Source organism: Poecilia reticulata, chromosome 17 (genome assembly GCF_904066995.2).
Source record: "Poecilia reticulata chromosome 17, P_reticulata-male-v2, whole genome shotgun sequence".
Classification (NCBI taxonomy): Eukaryota; Metazoa; Chordata; class Actinopteri; order Cyprinodontiformes; family Poeciliidae; genus Poecilia; species Poecilia reticulata.
The window spans coordinates 11,435,036-11,448,548 of record NC_088846.1 but is presented as its reverse complement, the minus strand read 5'-3'; the positions used below and the strand labels follow the sequence as shown (position 1 = coordinate 11,448,548).

Genomic DNA, 13,513 nt, shown 5'->3' with positions numbered 1-13,513 from the left:
AAGTTAATCTAAAGCGCTAACCCACTGACCCACATATCGCAAAGCCAGCAGTTGTTGTAAAACTCTCAGTGCGAGCTCGATGTCGGGCTGTCACGAGAAAGCTGAGTCGCTGCTCCTCACTGGACTATTTATGACTCAGGTACTGATGAGCCTCCCTTCTGTGGAAAAGAACGAAATCCAAGAGCGGAGACCAAACCCAGAGGAAATGAGCGGGTGTTAAAGGATCCAGTTTTCCAGCAGTTTTCAGAATGATTCTTAATCATCTTCTCCGTCTCTGTCTCTTTGTTTCACCAACTTTGTGAAGAGCTTAGTTTGACGGGTGACAACAAATTAACCAAGCTACATATAATCAACAAATTGCATTGGACAGAGAGCATCAAAACAACCTTTTTAACGTTTTTCTACTGATTTTCATTAGAAATGTATCTTTGGGGTTGATGTCCTGCAGTCTCAAGTCGTCTGCTGCCTGCAACCGTTTTCAGGATTTTCCTCTGAACATTTCAGATTTCCTGGAGAGGAGAAGCGTACCCACACCATGACACTGCCACCACAATGTGCTACCATGAGGATGGTGTGTTCACAGTGATGCGAACACAGTGGAGTTATTTTGCTGAGGGATATCAGAGTGAAGATCCCCCTTTATGCAGCCTTTACACATGTAAATAGGACCACCCGGTTCAAAAGTTGTCAAACATTCCCTGCCCACATATTTCAATGTGTTTACAAAGCAGGGAGTGGCCGGTTTTGAGAAAGCCTCCGATTTCAGAGGAAAACGGCAAAAATGGGAACAAAACTAATGGATCAATAAACACTGAGTACAGTGTAGATGGAGAAATTCTGCCACTTACGTCATCATCATCTTCTTCTTTGCTCATTTCCCTGACTGTATGTGAGCTATACTGCACCACAGTGCCCCCCTATGACTATCAGTGGTATTGCTCAGAGAATGGGTCAACATCCAAAACCTCCCTAGTAATGACAGACTAAATAATATGAATGGAATGAATAGAGAAGACGGACAGAAAACCACATCTGTATAGAGCTGCATATTTTATGTTTAGCTTTAAAAGGGCCTTAAAGCGAGAGATAAACACACACCAAAATATTTAAGATGTTTAGGCTTGAACTAACAGAAATCATGACTTTTTCCTTTTCACAGTTATATGCTTCTTTGTATTGATTCATCATGTTAAATGCTCATCAAATGCATTGCATTTTGTGCCAATATTTGAACAAAGTGTGAAAATATTCAAGGGGTACAAATACTTTTGCACATATATAGGCTCTCTTGTGTCATTAACACTTGCCTCACTCCACATAATAATCACACACAGCAGCAAATCGTTTTTAAATTCTGCCCCCTTATAATCTTTCTTGCTATTTCGTAGCTATTATCTTTTTACTTATCGCCTGGCTTGGAGCTGATTAGGTCAGTTTTTCTCTCCCTCTCGTCTGTCCTCCTTGCTTTTATGACCCAACTTCTCTGCTCCACACCGTTTCCTCTGCTTCCCCAACAGTCTGTGAAGCAACGATGACTACTCCTGTCATGTGGTCATGGCTGTGTCTGAGGCTGAAAAGGGATTCCACGAGAAAATCACATTTCTCCAGCTGAGTGAGGAGGTTTGCAACATTTCATAGCTGCTAACAGGAAAGGCAGTTTCAGTCCCTCTGTGTGTGCAAGTTTTCCACAACGTGTTCCAACAAAGACGGTTCCTAATGAAGCAAATCAAACACTTGTAATTGCTAAAAGTATGTACACAAGACAAGAGGGGGGAAAAAAAAGACAGATGCAAGTCTGTCTTTTTTTTCCCCCTCAAAGAAATGTTTACACATTAATTTGATGGAAGCTGTCAAATTAACTCACAAAAGAGGTAAAGCATCATCAATTAAGGAAAACAGTCCGTCTGGGCAGCTGAAATTACTTTGCTGCAAATACAAAGCAAGAGAAATGCCTTGAAGTTGGATTGCGCAAAGCATAAATAATTTAAATCCAATTTACGGCTAATTTCAATGCAACTCCTCTCTACGTCTCCCTGCATTAGCGCACATTAAACCAACCTCTCTGCCTCTTAAGCTTTAAAGGGACTTAGAAATCCAAACTCGGGCCTGAAAGGCTCTCCTTGTCTTCATATCTGGTGCCGCGTTGCTGCAGGAACGGGAGAAATGATCCGAGGTGGAGCAAAATGATAATAATGGTGCAACGGGGGCCTGAGCCGGAGTGATGAGAAAAACAAACTGTGTCATAAGCAGCCGGCGCGTCGGTAAATCTTTTGTTAATACCCCACAGTCATGTTATTTCCCCTTCAGTGGCAACACTCCGCAAACTCTTTCCTCGCAGGAAGGCGTGCTGGATGAGGACATCAGCGAAGGAGTGAGGCAGCTGCTTCAGGAGCGCACACACACACACACACACACACACACACACACACACACACACACACACACACACACACACACACACACACACACACACACACACACATCCGCAGTTACCTTGATTGAGATCGCAACTCTGAAACTCATCAGGAGAGGTAATAATCATGAGATAAACTGCAGAATGTGATGCAATGTCTGCTCATGGCTGGTCTTGAAAGCAGACAGCAGTTATGACTTCATTCTCACTATTTGAGTCATCAACAAGGCAGACAGGCTGATTCAATCATAATGACTGAACACACCAACTGTAAACTTACCCTGTTGGGTCCTGCAGTAATAAAGAGAGCTTATGTCTACTTATTTCCACCCTGACATTTAAAAAAAGAAGAGAATAGTATATATGTGGTAAATAATCTGCTCTTCAGCTTTAATGAGGAAAACTGTCATTTGTGCTTCTGAACTCTGCTGCCTTCAGAGTTTGCACTGATCCCTGCGGTGCCGTTTCAGAAGCTTTGCAGTTTGTTTATTTGCCTCCTAAAAACACTCGCAACGAGCAACGCCAAGCGCAGGCTTCCGTTTAAACAAAAAGTAATGCAAGCCATGAGATTGGGACAACACGAGGGAGGAGGGCAATTACTGTAATGCAGTTCTCTGAAAGGAAAGGTGATGAGAGACTTAAATGTTGTCCCAGTAAAGAATAAATAAAACATCCCCCTCCCAAAGCTCGCTCTCAGAATGAAGAAAGAGAACACTAAATTATTATTTTGGAGCTGAAGAGCCGAGGAGATTTTACTTTACTCAGTCTTTGTTCAGCATAGCTTTTGCCTCCATCTGTCCAGACAAACACATGCCATCTCATCTGTTTTGTCTTCCATCTCATGATTTGCATGACATATTTGCAAATTTCCTATATGGAAGATACAGTTTCATGCAAACCGAAGACGAATGTTTACCTGTTTAATTTGGTGTTTATGTGCTAAATAAATACATTTATTTCCTAATTGTGAGGTGGAAAAAATTCAACATGTTTTGAAAACCTGCTGCGTGAAGTGACTTTATGCTGAGCCTTTTTACTCTAATACCACTGAAACAAATCCAGTTCAATTACTTTACTCAATCCGAGTCACTTAGTATTAAGTAATTAAATCCAGGTGTTCACAACTGGTAGATATGAACTCCATGGAGAGTTGAAGTTGAAATTGCAAAGTAAAACATGTCCACTAAGTATGCAATCATGGGAGCTCAACAGAAATGCACAGTCGATTTTTTTAGCTGTTTTTCTTTTAAAAAAATAAACAAATAAAAATAACTATTGATACTGTTCCACTCCAGGCTTTTGCACTACTCTGTGTTGGTCCATTACCTCAACTCTCACCAAAACACACTGAAGATTACAGCTGTAATATGACAATATGTGAATAAATATATTGTTTATTTGCAAAGCACTCGGTAGATAGAACCCAGTCCCAACATTTGCAGATTAACTGTGATGTGCTGTTATGAGCGACTGCACCTTTCTCGTTCACTTTAGCCACAAATACATGAGTAACATTTCTATGCTTTTGGTCTTCCCTCCTTTTGAAATCTCTTCTTGCATATCAAGATGAACCGACCTGCATTAAACTTTGCATATTTTCAACCAGACCTCATTTCACAGTATGAAGCCCATATGCTCGTTGAAGCGAGAGCTTTGAAAAGACTTGATATTTCTCATATTCTCCCTGATGGCCCATGACACAGAGTCACTATGAAATCCTGTAGGTGGCTCCTTAAATGGAAAACTAGATGCGATGATGCGCTCTCTAAGCATTTCAACTATGTACTTTAAGTTATCTCTACGGTCTGAGGTTTTCTCTTGTTCTGATTCACATTTTAGTTTGTCGGCTCCAATTTAAGAGGCAAAAACATCCAATTTAAAGCTGCAATGAGACTTGTGACCTCTTTTTCAGAATATAAGAACATGTTGTTGGTTATGGAGTCCTTGGAGAGCAGTGGTCCCCTGAGGACATTTTCAGAGAGAAACTCGAGATGACTGGAAAAAGAGAAACCAGACATAACAAACTACAAAGAGGAATGGGTTTCCTCTTTGCTCTGTGATGAGTAATAAAAAAAAACACTGTTTTGATATCAAACAAGACCCATGGGGTTCTGCAAACTCAGAGACAACCAGATCTTGGGCTTGTTTTCATGACACACACTCTCCCATCATAGCAGGTGCAGGTCCATCTGTATTTATCCATGATGTGCGTCTAACCGGGCTTTTGAAAAACATCGCTGTTTGGTCTGTGATACGAGGAAGAGCTTGGCTCTTCTCTCAGAACACGAACATGAAGACAGAGAGGGGAAGTCTCATGAGAAAAACATATATCGACATCTGAGTTGTGAAAAAAAAAAAAACATCAGCAGCAATATTTCCACAAACAGCAAATGTTCCAGAATAATCTCCTCTTGATGGCCATTGAAACAGTCAAGATACATAATTTTTTTAAACAAAGCCCTTTGAAAGCTCAGATATGGGCAATTAACTACAGGCTGTCGGGACTAATTGCTTTTTAAGGAATTCGATATATCATGTTTTGTACTACTATAAACCAGACTTGATTGGATAGAGCTAAATGCAAGGAAAACCTGGGTTACCAACCATATGCCAGTGATCAGCCACAGATACATTAGATTGATTTAGATTAGCGGTTCTCAACGTGGGCGGTACCGCCCCCCAGGGGGCGTTCAGAGGACGGCAGGGGGCGCTGGCGGACATTTTTACAAAAGGGGGGCGCTGGGATGCCTTTTGGGGGCGTTTGGTCGAAGGTAAACTTTACACCTTAAATGCACAACAATACCAGTTTAGACCTTGAGCAACTTGGTAAAACTGTAATGTGTAACATTAAATCATGCTTGGCTGCAACTGTATCGATGGCAGCTCTTCTTCTATTCAGTGTTTGTTGGCTTCTGTTAGCTTCTTGGCGCAGCTCCGTTCTCCTGCTACTGGTAGCTAAAATCACGATACCCTCACTGTGTATCCCTCTAAAAAATTAACCAATTTAAATAAAGAAATCAAGAAATCCCTCCATGGGTGATACCATGATAGAGAGCGTTCATTTTATAGCGTTAACACCGGAGCTGTAAGTGGTCCGGTATGAAACGAGGGTGATGGAACAACACAACACTTTTAAATTTCAATAATCAGAATGCAGAAATTGCTTCCGTTGTTTTAAAAGGTTTATGTCAGTCTGCCTTTTCCCCATCGATACGCTTCCCGACCGCCCTGCACCTTAGGGGGTTAAAAAAAAGAAAAAAGACTGAGGCGCACATTGCGCAAAACTCTGAAACAGGAGAAGCGGAACATAAAACGGATCGACGAACTAGATGTGAATTATGGCATAAAAACAGAGAATCCGACGCTGAGCAGTGAAAAAATCAACACATGATTAGGCATGATTAGGCATGATTAGGCGGCGCAGCAGGTGATGAGTGAAGATTACTGGTGGTCAATAAACGATAAGATAAATCTAGCAACAGGAAAAAAACTAAAGTGGACATAGCAATAAACCAAGAGAGGATAATACTAATCAAAGGAAACTAAATGGAAATGAATGAAGAACAAAATTCAAGAATAAACTAAGAAACTAAAGTAAATACAGAGGAATAAACTGGTATGGCAAGACCTTTCGAGCAATAATTAATAGAGAGGACTGTATGGCAAGAATAAACAGACACTATTTCCAGACAAAAGGTAAAATAATATTGCTGAAATGTCATGGGTTTGTTGATACCACATGTAGTGCTGAGAATAGATATATCTTACAGACCATAACAGTAAAGAACTGATCACTTAAATATGTTTTTAATTAGATTTGATATTATTTCTTCAATATTATTTTTCATTTCAGTGTTATTGTCATGAGGCTGATGATTCCATGACACTTTCAGTTTGACTCATTAGGATTTAAGAACCAGATTTGTTCTTTGTAATTTCTGTCCAGTAAAACTATTAATATATAAATCAATAGACAGGTCCATATAAAGATATAATCCATGTTTCTGTCTCATATTTGTATGGCATTAAAAGAACCTGGAACTTTTGTTTTTCCACTGAAAGCTCTGGTTTGCACAATAAATGCCATGTGGGTGAAATTTTATGGATGATATTCTCATGTCTCCTGAAGGCAGCACAGAGCTGCACCACCAGAAACTGACAAACACTAAAGAGAAGAAGAGCTATGATTAATGTAGTTACAGTTCTATCCATGGTTTAATGTTGCAGAATTCAGTCGTTTTACAAATAGTTCAAAGTTTAAACTGGCATGTTGAACATCTTTTATCTGGTCATTTTGTGCAACATTTAACAACTAGAAAATGGCACAAATCAGAATATTTTTTCCACTCTGACTGGTTGCTGTTAGGCCTACTGATTTTAACTTGAATGTTCATTGCATTTTTCGTAGACGCCTGTGAAAATAATTTCTATTCCCATGACTTATTTGTTCTCTGGGAAATTATTTTGATGATAAATTCAGAAACAAGCATACAAATCAAAACATCTACAATAGTGATAGTAATATTAATTATAAAATAATAGTCAGTGCAAAGTAGCCTGCAAATTCTTTGGTGGGGGGCGGTGAGGGACCTGGATAAAGGCTAGGGGGGCGCTGGGCCAAAAAAGGTTGAGAAACACTGATTTAGATCAAAGATTATTCGTGTGTTAGAATGACCTAGTTAAAGTCCCATGCTAAGTCACACTGATAAATCTTTGGAAAGACTTATTTTACACAAAAGAATGGACATAAATTTCAGTATATGGATGAGATTGGCAGAGTCAGAGCACAGAAACTGACTTTTATCAAGGCTAAATAAAAATGTAGGACTTTTCAGATTTTATTTTCTAAATAGTTTTAAAACCATGAGTGTTCTTGAAAGGTACTGTATTTGGAAAAACTACCCAGAAGCTCCATTTAATGGACCATTAGAAGAAAACATGTCACAATCACTGAGTTTCTTTTTCCAGTATCAACATATCATCACCTTCCTAAAATAATGGGTCAAGTAATTTTTTGCTAAGAGTGATCATTCTTAAGAAAAATAATCTTTTTGATTTTTTTTTTTTTTCTAATTCATCTTTTGGCAAAGATTACTTTTGGGGAAAAAATGACTTAGGCCATAATTTTAGGAAGGTGGTAATGTTAAATGTTGAGTAAGTTTAGTTCAGTTGTGGTTACTTTTTTTAAATCAAGTATAATTCATCATAAAATCTATTTAAATGCAACAGTATTAGCAATGTCCCTTAAGTTTCATAAAATATGAATTTTCTCCCTGAAAGTATTCATGTCGTGTCATGAGTGGAGATAAATGTGATTACTTACGATCCAAGCCGTTGACATACTTCATGGTTATTTCACAATGTCCCCATACGGCACTCACGATGGGATACAGCTTCCTTCCTTTCAGGCCTCGAAATGCAACTCCTAGATACTGTCCATCCACCATAAAGCTAAGCGTCCCTTCATCCATGTCCAGAATCACGAGGAGAGAGTCCGGGAGCGTGAACGACTCGTCTGGCTCTAGGAAACAAGGGTAAGAAGGCAGCGAACTGTGGGACCGGTTCTTACTGTCGTGGTAGAGTCTGTTTCGTCCCAGATCCCAGCCCCAGGACTCACAGTCCGAACCCACTAACGCAGTGTACCCAACAGAGTGTAGAGGAGCTTCCGAGGTCGCCACACCCACCACAGCGTGGGTGCCTCGCTGCCGCGAAGGCCAGTGGATCTTCCACACGTGAAGGCCCCGTGTGTATCCGACCCGTCCTCTGATGCAGTCTGTGCTTTGAGCGACTGGGTGTCGGTGAAACGTCAGCTTGTCGTCCTCTTTGATGAAGATGTTGAGGGAGCGGTCGTCTGGGTTCCACGCGTGATGGAGCTGCGTCTCCAGTCCAGCGCACGGCATGTCCAACAGGAGGTCCAGCCTGGGTGGCTTGGAGAAATCTGGACCCCTCAGCTCCAGGTGTTGGCGGCGATGAGGCGTGGGACGGTACGACGGAGAGCCGCCACTTTCCCCGCGACCTTCCACCGATTTAATGCTGCCTGAAATCTTCTGACCCATGGCTGTGACGAAAGGGTTGGCAGGGGGAGAAGGGGAGGAAGGCAATGTGGTATATGTGCAGGTAGGTGCTGCGGAGCGGGAGCTCGACGTTACCTCATCAATGCGGCGTTGCTGAAGTTAGAGTTACTAAGTGAAGGGTGATGGAAGGAAATGAAGGAGGAGGAAATGAGTGGCAGATCTGGTTTCATGCCACAAATGTCTTCATTGTGAGCTTCATCTGGTCCTGTCGGAAAATTATAAGAAAAAAAGACAAAAAGAAATTGTTATTAAATCTACTTTTAGCAAACTACAGTCATGCAAGACTAATCCAAGAAACACATCTCCTGTTTTACAGCCATAAAACTAAAGCAAATGAGTAGATTTAAAAGCACTTACAACAAATAAAAGAAATTGTAGGAAAGCGTTTCTTGAAAACAGAAAGTGTGCAACAAGTAGGGATGATGTACATTGGGCACAGACTGTTTTCTTGAGAAAAAAAAGTTTGTGCTATTAGGGAATATGTTAAATCGTGGCCGCATAATGACACCAGTGAAAGACAACAAGGCACTTTTGCTAGAAATGAAAAGGAATCATGGGAAACATCGCCTGAGCATGCAGTCAACAGCCAGTAATAATTGTTTGCACAAAGTTGATCAGATAAGAAAATATTTCATCTTAGAGCACTTCTTTATTATTTCCAGAAGGTTTTCTGTTCTCTATCATTCCAAAAGTATGCTGAAGTCCACTGATTACGATAATTAATAACCCCTTTCACTTTGTTTTGCCACTTAGCTATAGTGGCAAAACATGCTTTCACATGAAAAGAAAGAGTTTTTTTTTTTACTGCTCTCATATCCTCATATCCTCATTCCTCCTCACTGGATAAATCTTCACTTTCTGAACTCAAACAGGAGCTGGAAACTTTGCCATCATCACTTTAGTCTCGACTGGATACTGATTCGAGAATTTGGTGTAAGAAAAGCAACATCATCATTTTTCAACTTTTCTTTCACACTTTTATATACGCACTTTATATTTCTAAATATAAGCTACGAGCAAGAACATAAGTGAAAAGGAGAAATCAATAAAACGATTATATATACCCCTAAACGTTAAACAAGAAAACCGATTCAAACCAAATGTCCTAATTGTTAGAGTGCGGGTTTTGATGTCTTCAATGTTTTTAATGTTTTTATCTTTACTTTTTATCTATTTATTAATTTATTTTTATTCCTCTTTCTAATGATGTAAAAGTGGCGAGTGACTGAGGGTCATTGCGTGCACAGAAAAACCCTGTAAATTCTAGACTTTAACAGGTAAAAAATAGTGCACAAAAATCTGTGTCGTACGGTGAAGTCCTAGCGCAAAAATTTGTGTGAATTTGTGTGATGGAGCCTGGAGGAGCAAGGTTGGAGACCTTGTCCTGTTAGGCGACGGGGCCTGGATAATACCCGTGTTAAACGGACGGCGGAGTCCGGCGATGACGGGCACTAAAATTCCGTAACAAAAGTATGTTTTCATCTTTTTCAAAAAAAAAATGTTTTTTTTTTTTCAAAATCTCTTTCTCTTTCTTACTGTTTATTCAATGTCATGTTATTTATTTATTTTAATTATGTAAAGCACCCTGAAATGCCTTGCTGCTGAAATGTGCTATACAAATAAAATTTGATTTGATAGTGTCGGTAAAACATTTTGTATCCCATATCTGTAATTCTGAAAATTCAAGAAACACAAACACATGAACAACTACAAATTCAAACAGTACTTCTTATCCCACAATTTCCAAACCTACATACCAATAATGATGGATTCGTTTTTGCTCTGTGAAAACTACCCAGTTGTGCAACGCTGGCCACATCTGAAGCTGGCAAACTCACTTTTAGCTAATCTAATTTTAATGAGCGCTGCCTGAGCCAGCAAAAACAACAACAGAAGGAAAACAAAAGCACTGCGTAATAATTCATCTCCAATCCTTTGTGTGTAACACGGGTGAAAAAGTCATCTAGACGCTAATCCTAATCTGCGCAGAGGGCCGCCATAATATGTTGTAACCAGCTGATTAACTTGAAGTTCCTGTACAAAATATGAAATATTTCTGAGGAAAAACCACAGATACCATTGTAGTTTATTTTAAGAATGAATTCCATCTTTGAGTCAGTTTCAGTGCAACGTTTGAGTTTCATCTGTGGGTGTTAAAAGTTTTAGCAAAGTATCAGTTCTGCAAACCTCAAATCAGAAGTAAAGTGTTATTCTTCCTCATTTCACATTAAAAATCATTACACTAAGTGACAAAAGATGGTTTATGTAACATCTCTTTTTATTCAGTCAAAGTCACTGGACGAGGTGCCAGAATTAAGGATATTAGGTTTTTCTCGGATAGTCCGAGATCTATTATTTCAGTCATCATATAATTGGTCTTCAACGCTTAATTTTAGCATACGAAGGCAGAACAAAGATGATCTCACACCCACCCACACGCAGCTCTGTGTGGTTAAACTGGTGCAGAGATCTCTTCCAGGAATGGCAGCTGAAGCTTCCTCTTTGCAGGAAAAAAAAATTGTGTGCATGTGTGAGTGTGTGTGTGTGTGTGTCTGGTGGTGGTGTTTACCACACATCATTAACTTGCAAAACACCAAAGATGTATTTTTTTTAAAATCTTTTTGTTCTAACGTATCTGTGGTTGTAAAACTGAAACTTAAGCCCTAACCAGCCTGTCTGACACCTAGATATGAGCAATTCATTTCTCATTTATGTGTGACTTTTGCTTTGAGTGAACAAAGAAATTGTGTCCTCCACAATCCTGTAAATAAATCTTCAAGCATTTAACTAATTCTAAAACAAAACAAAATAAAAAAAGGTTTTGGGCCCCTGTCGTGAGATTTTAAAATGTTTCTTCGCCTCTCCACCCGTCCTCCTTTTTGTTTGTGGTGTCAAAAATATGCTGGGTCCTTACCTTTAGAGTTTTAATTTTTTTTTTCAAAAAGTAAGTTTTCCTGTAGCCATTATGGTGATAACTCAGTGCTTCACTCACTTCACTTACATGAAGGGCATATTCTCTTGATTTGCCCCTTTTTAAGAATGGTTTAAACAAATGCAAATCCCATTCCACTGAATAAATCCAGTTAGACACAAGCCTTTTACTTTTCTCTTGCTTACAAGAAAGATAAATTTGGCTGTTTGGAAATATTTCCCTCTGACTGTAAAAAAGTTGGCAGCAGGCTAGCTACCTGAACAGACAGCCAAGCTAAATAATAATTTAATATCAGCTTTTTATACTTGCTGCAATTACACTGTTTAGTGCCAATAAATATGAAAGAAACTGTTTTTTTAGAAACCTCCTACAAGTTGGGTAAATAAACAGGAGCCCATGTTTTTAACAATATATAATTAACCAATCAGTAAGATAAGCAATGGCATATTACAAAATAAATATGCTCTTTTTAATGCATCTCCAATCACTCAATGTACATGGTTGGTTGAATATAATAATGTGTCACCTTACTTTGACAAACCACTTACAGAGAACAGCTTAAACATGAAACCAAAACCCAGTCCAGACAGTCAAAGAACTCAAACGAACATGTCAAAACTAAAACTAAAAGTGGTCCATAGAAAGTCAGCCAAAGTGCAAACAAACGTGTTTCATCTCTGCTGCTTTCATTTTCGTCATTCTTTCTCTCTCATTTTTGCACCATGAATAAGGTCATTGCAGCTGGCAGCCGTCATGACTAATGTCTGCCACTACTCTGCTCACCGCTAAGTGTGAGAGGACAGGCACACGCACACACACATTCACCCTTCCCACACACACACGCACACAAAACAGACAGCTGCCTCTTGGTGTGTGTGTCAGCCCAGCTGACAGGTAGGTAAGGAGAGGAAGCTGCATGTAAGACTCTGGACTCATCAGTTGCCAAACATCAAAACTTACGATGCGTTTCTACACGAGCCTCAGTCTGGCCTGGTCTAGCCTGGTCGGGTCTGGTTGGGTCTGGCCTGGCATGTGGCTGACAATTCGGCATGTTAAACCACCATCAACAGAGCACTTGACCTTTGATCCTGTGTCATAACGGTCATGGTTGCATAGTAACTTCTCAGGAGGCCGGTGTTGGGCCGGCGCATAGTCTGCTGCTGGAAATAGCAGGAACGTGCTTATGCCATCTGTTGTTTACTTTGCCGACCTCCCTCCGTCTTGTCGGTTCTCCCGATTAGCTCCTTCGTTCTCCCCTCTATCCTGCTGCTGCTATACCTGTATGGTCAGGTCAATGTTTTCCTCAGTTTCAGTTTTTCTAATGAACCCACATACATAAAATTCACACCAGGTGTCCGAAACAACACTAGTAATCCATACACGCAAAGTAAATCAAAGCACTAGTTATGTTATTGTTAAAAAAATTTTTTTGAAATGAAACAGAACAGAAAGGGATAGCAAACCAAAGAGCTGAAGTCTGTCAGTATTTAGAAATAAGCTCTGCTACTATTTCATTTAATATGAACTGACGGCTTATAAAAATGTTTCTCATTATCAAAGTTTTGAACAAAGTGGTACAATTGGTAGACTCAAATGGACTTTCGCAACAGTCTCACTGTTGCAAAACTCACCAATGGCAATAGTTAGATTTCTAAATGTTTCATTTCTAACCTTTGAAATGTTCCAGTAATTGCTGCTGAAGCTTTAATCTGGTAAGGCGAGGCTGCAGCTCAACTCCTCGGATCTCAATGGTCACAACATTTGAGGAGAAGGAATGGTTCTGCCCAGAAAACACAACATCAAAAATGAAGTTTTCTGTTTTCTGGAGTGGACATCAGTCACATATGAATATAAATAACAGGTGATGTTCAATAAATTGATAACAGCTACAGCTGCTCCTGAGACATCACAAGTTATCACTTAAAGAGGAGAGGAATCTTTCTTCTCTGCAGATTCACTCTATCAAACATTCAAAAGGAACGAAGAACACAGAAACTGAGCCAAAGTGATTAGAGACAGGAAGCAAGCTGTCAGAAGTTGGTAAGTTTAGTACAATCTTTATCAGAAAGTGGCTCAGACTGAGATGAGAAGGCA

General features: G+C 39.7%; 1 protein-coding gene across 5 annotated transcripts in view; it reads right to left on the bottom strand.

Annotated features, from left to right (window-relative positions):
- LOC103479318 (SPRY domain-containing SOCS box protein 4-like) overlaps positions 1 to 13,513 on the bottom strand; it is an 81,653-nt gene that overhangs the window by 21,693 nt on the left and 46,447 nt on the right. For 4 of the 5 annotated variants that reach the window (XM_081598638.1, XM_081598635.1, XM_081598637.1 and 1 more), the window contains one exon: positions 7,737 to 8,692. In XM_081598638.1, coding sequence (XP_081454764.1) covers positions 7,737 to 8,469 — 733 coding nt within the window. In that variant the 5' untranslated portion in view covers positions 8,470 to 8,692. Of the gene's footprint in view, positions 1 to 7,736; positions 8,693 to 13,090; positions 13,200 to 13,513 lie in introns of all 5 variants that reach the window. The other variant, XM_081598636.1, reaches the window with a different exon arrangement.